At 28.6% G+C, this 16,136-nt stretch overlaps 1 protein-coding gene across 1 annotated transcript; it reads left to right on the forward strand.

Moving 5' to 3' along the window:
* Positions 1-12,877: 12,877 nt before the first annotated feature.
* LOC124945317 (probable serine/threonine-protein kinase WNK5) lies at positions 12,878-15,789 on the forward strand. The gene is made up of 5 exons (XM_047485727.1): positions 12,878-13,599; positions 13,737-14,226; positions 14,297-14,454; positions 14,524-14,839; positions 14,908-15,789. The coding sequence occupies exons 1-5, from the start codon at positions 13,525-13,527 to the stop codon at positions 15,630-15,632; spliced, it is 1,764 nt and encodes a 587-aa protein (XP_047341683.1). The 5' UTR covers positions 12,878-13,524; the 3' UTR covers positions 15,633-15,789.
* Positions 15,790-16,136: the final 347 nt, after the last annotated feature.

Genomic DNA, 16,136 nt, shown 5'->3' on the forward strand with positions numbered 1-16,136 from the left:
GTGGCTATTAGGAGACATGGATTGGGGTAACTAAAAATGCGAGACTTAGAAAATAAGTCTATATCCCTATTATTTTCTAGTGAATTATCTGGTTGGAAAGAAACCAGAGAGATTTTAACAGCGAAAGTAAGCTATCAAGTATTATTTGTAATTCCATTATCATGACGATGTCGAAGATTAGATCTGAAAAACCTGTGGATTCGTGTGAAAATCTTATTGCTCTTTTTGAAGATCTTCGAATGAATGAATTATTTTATTGTATTCAATTTGTACATAACTTTTTTCATGTCATGTTTTTATCGTTAAGTTTAAACGATTTTTTTATTAAATGAATCATTTTCAAAAAAAAATTGTGCGGTCATTTCTCCTACGACCTTATGTCGTCTTACTAGCCGAGAAGGTGAAATTCAACTCTGCAAGTAGCCGTCCATCATTGACTTTTGTCCAAAATTTAGCCCACTTGGGCTATTAACCGACCTTGGTAAGCAATAAAAAGGACCCCGGACCAAGACGAACGATAAGGAACCAACTTCAAGCCATCAATCAAGCTCCAAAAGAAATGTGTCATTAAAGTTTTTAAACTTTTAAGATTTTTTTAAACCTTATAAAGACTTTCTAAGTTTGGTTCTTATTCATCCAAAAGCTTCAACAAGATTTTATGAGTGTTCTCTAACTCATTATAAGTTGTCAATCTCATTGTAATTCATATCGCATTATTACTTAGCTTCAAAGGTTAATTTTGTTACATTTCAACTCATTGTTCTTAAATATTACATTATTACTTAGTTTATTGATTGGGATTTGATCCTAAGATGATTTGTGAACTTTCTATCGAATTCAATTGAATTAAAGAATGATCATTCGAAGTGTTTCCTAACATGTTCTAAATATGTTAGAAAGGTTTTCAAATCAATCCTAAGGAGTTAAAGGCATGTTTGCCTAAATTCAAAGATTTCTAAAAAAAACCTCATATTTGAGTTTTTTAAATAGTCAAAACATGCAGTAAGTTACGATTTAGTGGTTTGTTTCGATTCTAATAGACATAATGGAGCTAGTAGTAAACTCAAAATTCGAATTAAATCTCTCAAAATATGGGTTTTTTTGTTTCTAATAATGTCATTCTTGTCGGAGCTTTCGTTGATACCCTTCCCAGTTGAATGACGACTCCGGATTTTGCCAATAAGTTTTAAATGGGGAGACAAAGCTCCCCATGCTCTTGGATTTACGAATAGAGCCTCCTAGTCAAAGACCAAAATCTACAATTTTGGTCCGACTAGAGGTTGAAGACGACCCAACTCGGCCAAACTCAGATCCCATGCGTCTGAATCGTCAACGCCTTGTCTAGTCCACCGACTCGTACTCGGCCCACGTTGACCGAAGGCTTAACCGCATTGACCTCGGACCAGACCATGCGCCAACCTACCCATCTCACTCCCGAACCGCTGGTCCAACCAACGATAGGTCTAACCCAGTCTAAGGCCTGTTTGTTTTCAACTTTTTATTTGAAATATTTTTTAACATTTAAAACCTCTAAACTATTTTTAAAATTTTGAAACAAATAGAAAACACATTTAAAATATTAACAAAAAAATATTTTAAAAAGAGTTCGTTTGGATTTGTTTTTATATCTAATACCTTAAATTGATATTTTTAAGTACATTTTCTCATAATTTTTGACATCAATAGCAGGTATCGACGTTTATTTAATGTTTTAAAATTTAAAATGTCAAATATAAATATATAAGTCTAGAATTTGAAAAAATAATTAGATAAACAAACAATGATATTCAATTTTCTAAAAATAGTCAAAATTTCGTGAAGTAAATATTTTTTTAACGGACACATACCTCTTTTCCGAGGGTCACCAAATATTGAATACAAAAGAATTTCGGAAATTATGTTTGTATACGTAAAATATATTTTAATTTTTAAAATTAAGTGATGACTCTTTCAATCAAAAAAACTCTAGTTATGTGAAATTAATTTTAAAATTAAATAATTCATTAAATTTTCTTTAATCAAATTTATTATTTCAAACCCTTCAAAGAGATCCGAGAGAATAAGTTATGGAAATTAATTATTAAAAAAAATTAAAATTAAGGTGGCCTAAAAGTTAATTAACATTTTCATTAATTTTCAAAACAAAAATAAACACATTTTTACACAAAAATCTCCCAACTACCGAACATCGAGCCTCACAATAGGTGTTTGGACAAGTGAATTATATTATTTAAAAAAAATAAACTTTGAAATAAACTAGTACTACAGTTAAATGTACCCTATACATCCTCATTATTTATTGTAACTAGTCACTTATGTATGTGGTAGTAGAAGCTATTTCATTATTGGTATAGTAGAAAATTTATATATATATATATAATGATGCTTAATTTTTAAAGTGTCCGGATTACCGGGTCGAGAACTGTGGTTAGTTTGGATACTTGGGTCGGATTGTGGATTGACTCGTTTTTAAATTTAAAACGGTTAAAAATAAAATTAAAAATGCTAGAGGTATGTTTCGAACTTGCAACCTAACAAAATAAGTACAACTCTTTAACCAACTAGGCTACAAATACTTTATATTTTAAATTCAACACCAAATTTGATAAACGCAGGACGTTTTAATATTAATATAAGTTCAACCTTTTAACTAACTAATATATAATGATGTTGAGTAAATGGATACTTGGGTCGGATTGTGGGTTGACCCACCTATAAACTTAAAACGGTTAAAAATAAAATTAAAAATGTTATCCGTAATATTTTCACGATTTTTTATATTATTACTCGTGTAAATGCACGGGCTAAATGCTAGTTATACTAATAAATGTTTGAATATGGTATTGATTAGATTTTAGTATTGGTATTCATATATTTAATTACAACATATTTCTTAATTTTTAATTATATCTTTTAATAATATATAATTTATTATTAGATGATCTATTAAATATATTTTATTTAGTTTAATATTATTATTTATAACGTCTAAAAACGGTTGACATTTTAAAGTATTTATTCGAATCGATAATTTTCGTCTCATAATTTACCTTCTCCTTGAAGACCGAGTGGGATGAGGAACCCAAATAATAGACTAAACTAGAGTCTAACTTAATATTGATTTCATTAAATCTCATGAATTACTTTCCTCTCGAACCTCCTAAAACAAAACGATAGTACGACTTTCTTATAAATCGTCTCGTATAAAATGAGGTGAGGAACCAAAATAGAATTTAATGATATCGTTTAATTTACGTTTGACTTTTTTGAATCGCCACCCAATTTTCTTTTTAAGAGATTCTGATCAAACGCGAACAAAAGAGATTTTGATCAAAGTTTGGAGTTTGGTTAAACGTGAGAAATGACGGTTGCACTATGTCTTTAGTGTCCATTAAATTATGGTCTCTATTATAAACTAGTGGTCATTTTATACAAAATATATATCTTTTACACTTCGTTTATTTATTTCACCATAGTATATGTGTCTTAGTATAAATCCAAACATAATCATGTGACTAAAGGTTTGTATCAATTTGTTCCTAGGGTATGCTATGCCCCTAGGTTTATGATACAAAAAATAAATAGGTAAAATCGAGATGAATACATTTATCACAAAAAATACTTGAAAAGAATGAGATATAAATCAAAGTTAGAAAATAAATATATTCCAAACAAGGTTAAGCCATTATTCTTTTATATTTTTTGTTAGAAAATATTTGTTTAACCATTTTTTATTTTTTTAGAATTTATTTATGGTTTGAAAATTGTTAGAATAAATAATTTGTGAAATGCTTGAAAGAAAACATGTCCTAACCCAATGGCAGGCCTTTGCTCTGATTATTCTCCTCCTCCCCCAAATTCGCTTCAGTCTCTTCCTTTTCTTTCTTCATCAAGCTGTATATGTGCCCTCCATTTAATTAACTTAATTAACAACATTAATGCTTCATTTCCTTCAACTTCACGAGCCTTGGACTTTTTTTATTACCTTTTGCATGGTCTTATTAACTAAGGCCTTGTTCTCTTTAGGTTTTTAAAAAAACCCAATCAAAACCAATTTTCCAATCAATCACTTCTCAACAATCACATCACTCATTTCATTAACCAAAATACTAAAATACTCTCTATTTTAAATTATTATTTTTTAATTTATCCACACATATCAATATCCTTTAAGTCTTTTTACCTAAAATAATCATCACTTCCTTAAAATCATCACCCATCATTATTTTTTTCTCCCTCTAAGTTTTTTAAAAAACCCCAATCCGAACAAGGCCTAAATGTCTAGACCATTAAGGGATATTCCAGGACCCTTTTGCCTATGTCAATCAATTGAGCGCCGTGCTTCCGTTAGTTAGCCTTTTCGACGCCATGCATGATTTATTCCTACTTTATTAACCTAGTTGACAAAATGACTAACTTTTTTTATTTATTTTCTGCAAAAATACTAGTCATTGCTTAACAATTCAAAAGTAGGTGAGTGGTTGATTTAACATCTTCGTGACATATACGACTAGCCATAATGCAACATTTTTTTATGTACATGTCAACCGTTAGAATTCCACCATAAATAACGCTTCATCTAAAAAACGAGATCTTTGATGGAATTTTTGACTCCTAAAGTTTTTCCTAACAAAAATTATATGGAACTTGTAACAATGTCCCACATGAAAACTATCCATATATTGCCAACGCATAACGTCTTTTTCAGACGGTGACACTTGCTTGCATTCTACCAAAAGTAAACTCTATTATGAGACGAAATCTCCATAATGTTTAATCTCCTATATCTAATTCGACCAGTGAAAACACTATATCGATGATCAAATATGTCCTTAATTGTAACATTTATACATATAGCAATGAAAGCAAGCTCAGGATATGTCATGGCTAGAATTTTGACACTACACCAAATGTCGTCCCAAAATCTAATCGAAGAACCATCTCCCACAATGAATTTAGACTACTCACTAAAACTTTTCCACATAGAATAAATTCTCCTCCAAATGTTGCACCCCACTAGATAATTAGACATTTTGGTGAACCAATCACACCAATCATTATCATACTTATATATGATTATCGATGCCCAAAGACTATTCGACTCCATTACAAATTCAATACACAATTTTGATAGAAGAACCTTATTAAAAGAAATAAGATATCAAATATCTAGACATTTTTATCTTTTAAATATTTAAACTTATCCCAACTAACTAGATGACAAAACGATGAGTTAGAAGATCCCCATAGAAATTTACACATTATTCTCTCCATTTTCACCGCCACACTCTTTGGAATAATGTATAACGATATCATAAACGTGTGCATAGATGACAACACACTCTTAATGAGGATTAACCGACTCCCTTTCGATATTATTTTATTTTTTCATCCAGACATTTTATATTCCATTTTAGTGATAATCAGGTTCCAAGAGACCTTGAATCGTAATGTAACACCTTATGATATACCAAGAGATGTTGACGGAAGACCACCAATTTTGAACCCCCAACATACTTGTCAACCTCATCTTTCTTCTATTCGAAAACATAATTTGAAAAGAGATTTCTAACTTATTAAGATTAACTCAAAGACCGGAACATGCACCGAATAATCATAAAATATCCCGAAGATGTTTAAAATTCTTATAGGTAGTCTGAACCATGCAAAGCGTGTTATCAGCAAAAAAAAATGTGATATGAGAAAATAATATCTTATTGACCCACAACTCACTATAAGGATGAGTCCTGAGCGTTCTACGGAAGCTATTGCTATTTAGAGAGTTTTCATAACAATGATAAACAAAAAAGGAGATAGTGAATCACCATCGAAAAATCTCCGAGAACTCCCATTAACAATGACAAAAAAAATTAACAGTCAAGAGACAAAATCTAATTCAACCAATCTATTTTGCACTCATTCTTATTTTGTCCATTACATCAAATAAAAACTCTCAATTGACATGATCATAAATTTTTTCGAAAAGAACAATAATAATTAATATTCATATATAAAAATAATTTAAAATTTATATTTATATTTTAATTAATTAAAATAATAAAATTATCACTTTATTCTTGTACCATATTCTTATATTATATAAAAAACCATAAAATTATAAATTCCATATATAACTTAATTATACTATTTCTTATAATTTAAAACAAACAATTATAATATATCCAACTTATAATACCATATATCATTTATACTTAATTACAATTTATATTTTTATATAATTTAACCCTATATATATAATTTGTAATACCATAAAACTCTATCTTAATGTTAAGTTGAATTTGGTGCAGTTTTGAGAAAACAAATTAGAGAGAAAAAAAACTTTGAATACTATAGAGTGGATAAATTTTATATATATATATATATATATATATATATATATATATATATATATATATATATATATATATATATATATATATATATATATATTAGTACTCAAAATTACAATTTTGAATAGAAGTCATCAATAGTATTCATAATTAATTAGTAATTAAATGATGTGTTGCCTAAATTACAAATATAACAAGTGGGTAATTATCTTTTTTCTTTTAAATTAATTGTGATGTAGAGGAAATAAATATAGTTATTTTACAATTATTGAAAATCATGACATATATACTATAGTAAATTTGTGTAAGGGATAAGTTAAAGAAGGAAAAAAAGGTCAATTATGTTTTCAGCCTCAACCTCACAATGTTGGATGATAAAGAATGAATGAAGATTCAACTTTTCAACCTTCTACCAACCAATGAGCATGTCTTACATATATTACATCAATTATTTTGTATAAAATAAAATAAATGTGACCGTGCCTTAATAAAAAAAAAAATTGGCATAAACAAATATATACATATATTTTAGTATAATTTATTTTTTCTTTAGTGTCAAAAGGCTGTATTTTGTAATTTGTTGGCCCATTCTTTTCACCAAGAGGCAACATTCACAATATCATTTTAAAACCAAAGTTTCTAGTCTCCTGTCATGTCTGGGCCCCTTTCATTGGCTAGGAATAGGATTAGGATTAGGCCTTCTTGGATTCTGTTTTAAATAAATCAACTTATTTAAATAATTTTATTCATTTAGAGCTTGTTTGATGTTGGGGGGTTATTTTAAAAAAAATATATTTTTAATGAAAAAGTAAGTTATTTAAAATTTTAATTTGTTTAATTAATATAATATCCTTTTATATTTAAATTTTAAATTTTTAAAAAATAAAATCAAGGTATTTTAATGTTTTAATTGTAAATTTAGTGATTCAAATATTTTAAAAAATAAAATGTGATATCAATATCAAACTAGCTCATTTTTAGAAAGTAATTTAATTTATAATAAAAAATATTTTTGTAAAAAATATATATAAATTATTTAATTTAACCAAACTCAAACATGAAAAAAAAAGGCTTTTGATAAAAAAAAAATATTACCAACAAAATTCAAATAGTTGTTATGAGATATTAAATTAAACTTTTTTTTTAATTTAAAAGATTAACATAAAATTCACCTATTATCTCCATTTCAATTTAAATTGAAACGGAATACTACTCAATTAAACTTATAATAATTAAATAAATTAATGTCACTCATACTAATTTTTATATATTTATAAAACAAAGTATAAGTGAACTATATTATGCATAATCGGCTAACCGAATACTTAATTGATTAATAAAACCGTTTAATTATAGATTGGATTAAATTGTAAAAGTCTAACCGAATAATGAATATCCCTAATAAATTATATGACATTCTTTGAAATCACAATCTAAAAATCGAAAACATTAAAATATAATAATTCTGTTTAAAACAAATTCACAAAATCTCATCTAAAAAAAATACAATAATATATAATTTTGTCTAAGATAGATTTTTACAAAAATTCATAAAAATAAAATAAAAATTTATATGATATTTTATGAATCTATCTTGTACAAACTAAAGTTATATTTATATGAGATTTTATGAATCTTTCTTGTACAAACTAAAGTTCTATTTATATGAGATTTTGTGAATCTATCTTGAGATAGAGTTTATTATTATTATTATTAAATTTGATTATAAATTATGATTTGATTGAGTAAGATTATAGACTTTGTAGTTGCATTTGACAAATTTAGTCTAGTTATATATTAGAGGCAAAAGTTCATATTGATACACACAAGTATAAAATTGAATTTATACTATATATATCACATATTTTAGATAAATTGTCTGGCATTATTATAACCAAGAAATATCAACTTATGTTTCATAGTTAGAAATTGTAGATTTCTCTCATTTAAGAAACATTTGGTTTTAATATAAAAATCTATAGCATATTTTAAAAGATTCAAAATCTATATCACATAGTTATATATTCTAAACAAAAATTAGTTTGCATCATAAAAAACATACAAAATAATAATTTCTAAATATGTTCATTGTATCTAACTCTAGTGGGAGTTGGGACCACCCATAAACTTGTCAACACCCAAATTGGTAATTTTTAAAATTAATATAATGTTAATTAACAAAATAATAAAAAAATAAAAATACAATTATTAAAATCAGAAAACATACAAATCTTGACTTTATCTTGTGCCTAATCACCACCACTTCCAGTTTTTAGAATACTACACTCCATTGATTTTGTCAATTTTGGCCCTAATTCAAAAGGTCAAAATTACTAATCCATAACTATACATGTGTTTTAATAATAATAAAATTTAAGATTTTAAAAACAAATAGTTTAAAAAGTTAAAACAAACTCCATAATTATATATGTTAAGTGTATTATAAGTATCTGTCTCCAAATAACTACAAAATATTTACTTTTTCTCCTTTAATACTGTAGGATATCAAGGCTTGAGGGTGGATTCGATTATTCATGGACATTTACATAAAAACTATTTAAGTTAATTTTGGTATTTTTTTGAGGAATAATGCATGATATTTTAACAAATAAATAGTCATTTAAGAGAACGTTTTCAAATGCGAAATTTTATATTAGTAAAGTTATTGTCAGTCTGGACGGTTGAGATGATGGTTTTAAGCATTGGATTAAATATTCATGTTATATTTTAATCAATCATACTATTATCATGACTATAGGTTGATGTTGGTTCAAGAATTTTGGTAGATTTGATCCGAGATCACTTTGTTCTTTTTTGACCTAGTTTGATGAAAAAGTTTTTGGGATAAAACTCAGTTTTTATCCCAAAACTTAAACATCTTATCAATCATTAAATCAAATAATTTTATCATTTAAATACTAAAATCATCTTCTAATTTTATCTTTTCTCTAAACCATTATTCTCTCACCTACACTATATCCTCTAATGTCAAAGGGCAAATTAATTTTCAAATTTTAAAAACCAATTTTTTTTTTTACTTTTTATCAAACAAGAGTTTTTTTTTGAATAAAACCCAGATAAAACCAAAAAAACTAATTCCTTAAACAAGGCCTCGGAGAATTTCCGTGTGTTCGTTTACTTGAAATTTTTGCTCATTGTTTTAGTGTTATCATAATTTATTTATCTTGTTTCTTTTATTCTAAGAGAATTTTTGAGTTAAAAATAATTATATTTTATATATTATTAAATAAATATAATAAATATATATTATTTTAACCTAAAATAACCTAACTTAATTGATTAGATATATGTTAACCCATATAACAATCTAGAGATCAAACTTTGTTAGTGTTATTAATTTTTTATATTTTACTTTATTTTGGGTTGAGGGAGGGGTTTCATTAGGTTTATTTTCAAACTTTGTTAGTGTTATTATTTTTTATTTTTTGGATTTTAGGTGTCCGTGTGGGAGAGGACTCTAGGCGGCAGTTAGTTCGATGCTACTCATATAGGCAATGTTTGTATCCACTAAGGCAACGCCACATGTACAAAGAGAAAAAAATTAACAAATAAGAAGGGTGATGCTTCACTTTTGTGCATAAGTGTCATTTTATGAGTGGAATAATGACATTGCTTGTATAGGTAGCATCAATATAACCCTAGACGGCCGCCTTAGTGCCCTCACTCTAAGGTCGACCCTAGTCATTCATTATGTTTATTTAAAATCAACATCAATATATAACATCTACCAACAAATAGTGACAATTCTCTATTGAACTAAAATATATCATTCATATTATCCTTTATTTAATTGTATGAAATGAGATCTAATACAGAAAAAAAAGATTAACAAGTTTTAACTCAACTAATATGTAGCTCGTGCAAGTGGTGGAAAAAAATTACGGTAAAAATGTGATACATTTTTTATTTTTTTTAACCGTTTTAAATTTATAGGCGGGTCAACCCACAATCCGACTCAAGTATTAATTTACTCTCACATATATATCTAAATTAATTAGATCTCTCTACCCGACAATTTGAACACTTTAAAAATTACGCATCATTATATATTTATTTATTTGGTTCATCGGGAGTTATTTGATTAAGTTTTACTTTTAGGTTTTACCCATTTTTTATATATAAATTATTTATCTAGTATCATTCTAATTATCAAATCAATCTTTCGTAAACTAAAATGATAAAACTCAAATACAAAAAATATTTTAGTATTTTAACCTATTAAAAATTTAAATAACTTACATTTTTTTTCTTTTTTTTATTAAACAAAATTTTAGAATAAAATCCAAAAATATACTATCAAATAATCAATATGAACCAACCATTGAGTAACTAATGATGTAATTACTAATAACTCTATATCTCAAATTTCATTGATAATTTAGACATGCTATTTATTTATTTTTGTCTTTATTTGTTATTTGTTTATGTGAACATAAGAAAATAACAAAAAAAAACTTATAAATAAAACGAATGGATAAACGTATTTTTTTTATAATTAAATAAACAAATAATAATGAAATTAAAAAATTAAGAAATTAAGAGGCGGAGGTTCTTTCTTCTATTTTTCGGGGTGGACTGAAACATTTGACATCTAACATAAATCCGTCCCTACTTTGACAAAGTAATTTATAAAATTACTTGGATAAACTTAGATAGGTGAAATAACACTTATTTTCTTCAATGATACTATTTGAAAAATGTAATAGTACATGTCTTAAACCAAACCAACTTACTTAGAAAATAAACATTGTCTTCTATAAGAAAACACATGTTCTTAACCCTTATAATTTTAAGCCTTATTCAACACAAAATATTTCATTTGTGCAGTTTGACTCTCACACTCTTCCATAAACATCTTCAATTGCTTATCTTGATAATTGTCAATCCTTATCTTATCATACTTATTAATCAATGTTCTAATGCATAAACTCTCAATTTAATACAAATTAAAATGAGTTTGTGACCTTTCATCAAAGAAACTAAAAATATACAATCCTTTCCAATATTTAGAAGAACATTTAACTCATTTTCTATAATTTACCAATACAAAATAAATAAATAAAGTTCACACCCAAACCATTGAAAATTTTAGAAGAATATTTAAAAATCTGAATTGTTTTTTTTTTATAAACCAAATCGTCAAGTCATACATAAAAATATATTCCTTTACATATCCTTCTATATACAGCAACAATTCGTATTTGACAAATCTTAATAAAAAATATAATTTAAAATCCACTTTAAATTATTATGTGTAAGGGAGATCTTAGTTGATTTTATGTATTCTTTTACTGAAATATTAATTTTGAAAAATAAATAAAATAATTGAACTTATTTTCTATCCTACCAAATCCGACCCAGTGACCAACCAAATGAAACTCAGATTTTAAGAATTTACGTTAACGATTAACAATTTAATCTACTTAATCTAATCAATTTACCCTTAACAATAAATTTGTCCAATAAAAATTTTTTAGTTAACCAAACCAAATTGTCAAATTAGGCATGTTTTTAACCATTTTTAGAATATAATGTCAAACACGTCACGTTTAAAAAATGAATAAAATGCTCAAATAACTTCGTCAACCACATAATTAATTAATTATTTTTAATAAAAAAAGAAAAATACATAATTAATTGCATACTTGTATTAATATACAATAAATCTTTCAATATTTTCATCACTCCTATTCACGTATGACGTAGCTTTAATATACAAGTTCATGGTTATTTTATTTATTTTATTTCAACTACTTCATAAATTGGGACTAGTTGGATAAATTTTTATAAACTTATTTCCATAATTTTATAACTCGGTCATCTGGTAAAGAGGGTGAGTAATTGTGTTACTGGTTCAATTAGTGGGTTAAAAGAAAATGAAAATATCTTAAAAGAAGTTAAAATAAAAGAGACTTTTTAACTAGATCATGCAATGGACAATGTTTTAATTTAAATTATAACCTCAAATTTTTGGATAACTATATTTTTATTTGGAAAAGAAACTAAGTTTAAGTTATGACTTATAATGTCATCTTAAATCGTTTTTTAGTTGGGTAAAAGCGGAATCAATTGGTTCAGGTAAGAAGGTAGAGCTTGAGATAAATGAAAGAGTTTGTCATTCTCAATAATAAGTGAGTAAAATTTTTTTTAAAAAAATAGGATAAACTCGTTGGGTTAACCCGAGCTGCCGAATTTCTGGTTCATCCGACGGGTTAACTGAGTTTAACTAGGTTGATTGCATTTTTGATTTTTTCATTAACCCAATTATTTTATGACCGGTTCACCGGGTTCTCTATCCGACCGGCGGTATGCTATTTCAGTACTAATTTGAAAATGTTTTTTTCTTAAAAATATTTTTAATTATAAAAAAAAAGTTTTTTAATTGGTCCCAATATTGTCAACTATGAAAAGTGGGTCGCTCTCAATCTGAAAATTGAAAGATTCCGCCTTCCATTATAAGACTGTTTCTCTTCACCACCAAATCACCTTAAGCTTCCTCTCAAACCTTATTCCAGAAAACCCTAAAAAACCCATCATCTCTCTCTTGTGTGTGTGTCTCTCGATCTGAAAGTTGGGTCTTTTTTGATGCCCACAAATGAAGACGCCAAAGAGGGACCACAGATTCTTCAAATTCAGAAGTTAGGCTGTTTCTTGTCAAAACCCCACTTCTCATAATTTCACTTCTTGAATCTTTTTACCAAAACCACTCGTGACCACAATTCGATTCATTCCGATAAGGTCAACTTCTTCTAGAGAACAACAGCGCATTACCCACCCATCAAGCAGTATTCTAGAAAAAAAGTTCTTGATTGATTGAGACTCTGGATAATTCCCCTGTCCAAGAATATCGACTCTGATAATTCTTTCTGTCAATCCAAACTCTTTTTATTTGCAGACTAATGAACTCTCAAACCCACGAGTTATCATCACAAAGAGTTGTCAACATGGCTTGGATTATTCTCAGAATTGACTACTCCAGGCTTTTCTGGCGTGTTTTTTCTTATGAGAATCATGAATGGAAACCTCGGATCTTCATCTAGCCTCTTCTCTGTTCTGTTCTTCTCTCTCTCTCTTTTCTCCCCCACCCCCTCTCTCGCACACACACTGCAAACTGTAAAATAGAATTGTTTAGAAAGTAAAAGGTTCAATCATCATGTATAGAACAAGTTTGGAAGAAGCTAAGTTGATGGGCTATGTTGAAATGGATCCTTCTGGTCGATATGGACGTGTAAGCTTCTAAATTTATCTCTTCTTTGAACTTTTTCATGATTTAATCTGGATTATAGTTCCTTTGATGCGTTTGATTTGATGAGATGTTGCTAGATTCTAAATCGGATAAGAATTCATTAAAACTTTGTTAAACAGTTCAAAGAAGTTCTTGGGAAAGGAGCAATGAAGACAGTTTACAAAGCATTTGATGAGTTTTTAGGAATGGAAGTAGCTTGGTACCAAGTGAAGCTTAATCATGTTTTTCAATCCCCTGAAGAACTTCAACGTCTTTATTCTGAAGTTCATCTTTTAAAGAATCTGAAACATCAATCACTTATTAAGTTCTACACTTCTTGGATTCATCCTGACCAAAGAACTTTTAACTTCATCACTGAAATGTTCACTTCAGGCACCCTCAGACAGTATCGACAGAAGTATAAACGGGTTGATATGCGGGCGATCAAAAACTGGGCTCGAAGGATCTTACAAGGCTTGTCTTATCTTCATAGCCATGACCCTCCTGTCATTCATCGAGATCTCAAGTGCGATAATATCTTTGTTAATGGCCATCTTGGTGAAGTCAAGATCGGTGATCTTGGATTAGCCACCATTCTTCGCGGCTCTCACCATGCTCACAGCGTCATAGGCAAGTCATGAATTGTTTCTTTTTATAATGGATTGTTCATTGCTGACTTTTTTTTGTTTGTAAATTCCAGGAACCCCTGAATTCATGGCGCCAGAATTGTACGAGGAAGATTACGATGAACTTGTCGATGTTTATTCCTTCGGCATGTGTATGCTGGAGATGTTGACGTCGGAGTATCCTTATAGTGAATGCTCAAATCCAGCTCAAATATACAAGAAAGTTACAACAGTAAGTTTAAACCGCCATTTCTGATCTGAAAAACAGATATTTGAAAATCTGATTGTTTTCTACAAACAGGGTAAGCTTCCACAAGCTTTTTATAGGATTCAAGATGTCGAAGCGCGACAGTTTGTTGGAAAATGCTTGGCTGCTGTTTCAAATAGGCCGTCGGCAGTTGAGTTATTGGACGACCCGTTTCTTGCTTCATCGAACGATGAAAGAAATGTTTTGAGATTTCACATGAATGAGAGCCCTGTTCAAAATGAAACAGAGGAAGAAGATGTGATGCCATTGCAGAAATTGGCTGTAAGAAATACAGAGATGACTATTACAGGAACAATGGATCCGACAGACGACACCATCTTCCTTAAAGTTCAAATCTTGGATAAGAACGGTGAGAATTCATTCGACTTTCTTTCTCAGTTCCTAAGTTTGAAAACTAACTAAGAATTCTGAATGCAGGTGAAGATAGAAATGTGTACTTTCCGTTTGACATCAAGAATGACACTGCCATTAACGTGGCCACAGAGATGGTGAAGGAATTGGAGATGAATGAATGGAGACCATCTGAAATTGCGGAGATGATTGACGATGAGATTTCATCTCTTGTCCCTGGCTGGAAGGACTATCATGACCAGCATAGCTTCAACTATAACGAAGAAGAAGATGATGACGATAACAAAACTCGCGACCCTTTCTACTCACTCTCGCACGGTTCTTCATCCTCCCAAGCCTCTCTTTTGGGATTCTACGCCTCATCGGAGGCTAAACTTCAACCCAAAAGCAATATGATGAGAAGTAGCAGCCATCATTGGTTTCAAGGTGAGGATTTACTCAATGATGATGAAGAAGATGATGATGATAATAGTTCTCAGAGCTCCTTAAACTATTGGTCTGGATATGAAAATGACAACAGAAAACAAGAACAGCAACAACAGCAATATACGAGGTTTGGTCCTGTAAATGGAGTTTGTTCTGAGAACTACAATTCGATTCTGAATAATTCGAGGGGTTATGGCGAGAGGAAGAAGATGAGCCGAATAAAGTCGCTTGTGGACATTCGAAGCCAACTGTTGCACCGGTCTCTTGTTGAGGAAATTAGTAAGAGGCGAGCTTTTAATACGGTTGGTGCGGTTGAGGGCATTGGGTACAAGGATCCCAATGATGTTTCAGCTGGACTTTGGTGATTATTATTATTGATAATTAATGTTTGAGGAACTAATGAAGATGTTAATGGTTATGTGTGTGATTTACATGTTTTGAAAAGATTGAAACTTTCTGCCTTTTAGTTGTGTTTTCTATACCAACCTGTATAATAATAATACACTAAAATTTTCTTTAAAAGGGAAATATGACACTTTTAATTTTGCTTTCATATTTATATCCTAACCTTGTTACAATTTACTTAATTTTTTTTAAACTTAAATATACTTTAGTTATTTAAAGTTTTGACACTTAAACTTGAGCTTGTTCATTTGAAAAAAATTTAAAAAAAATTAAAAGGTATTTATATATATAAATAAAAATAAATAAATAAATATTTTAATATTTTAGTTAATGAATTGAGTGAATGATAAGATAAACGATAGAAGAATGAAATGATAACTCAAACCAAAGACGGTGTATAAAGATTTAGATTCACTTTTGAAAGACAAATAACTTCTTCAATTTATTTATATTTATATATATGA

This window comes from Impatiens glandulifera, chromosome 7 (genome assembly GCF_907164915.1).
Source record: "Impatiens glandulifera chromosome 7, dImpGla2.1, whole genome shotgun sequence".
Lineage (NCBI taxonomy): Eukaryota > Viridiplantae > Streptophyta > Magnoliopsida > Ericales > Balsaminaceae > Impatiens > Impatiens glandulifera.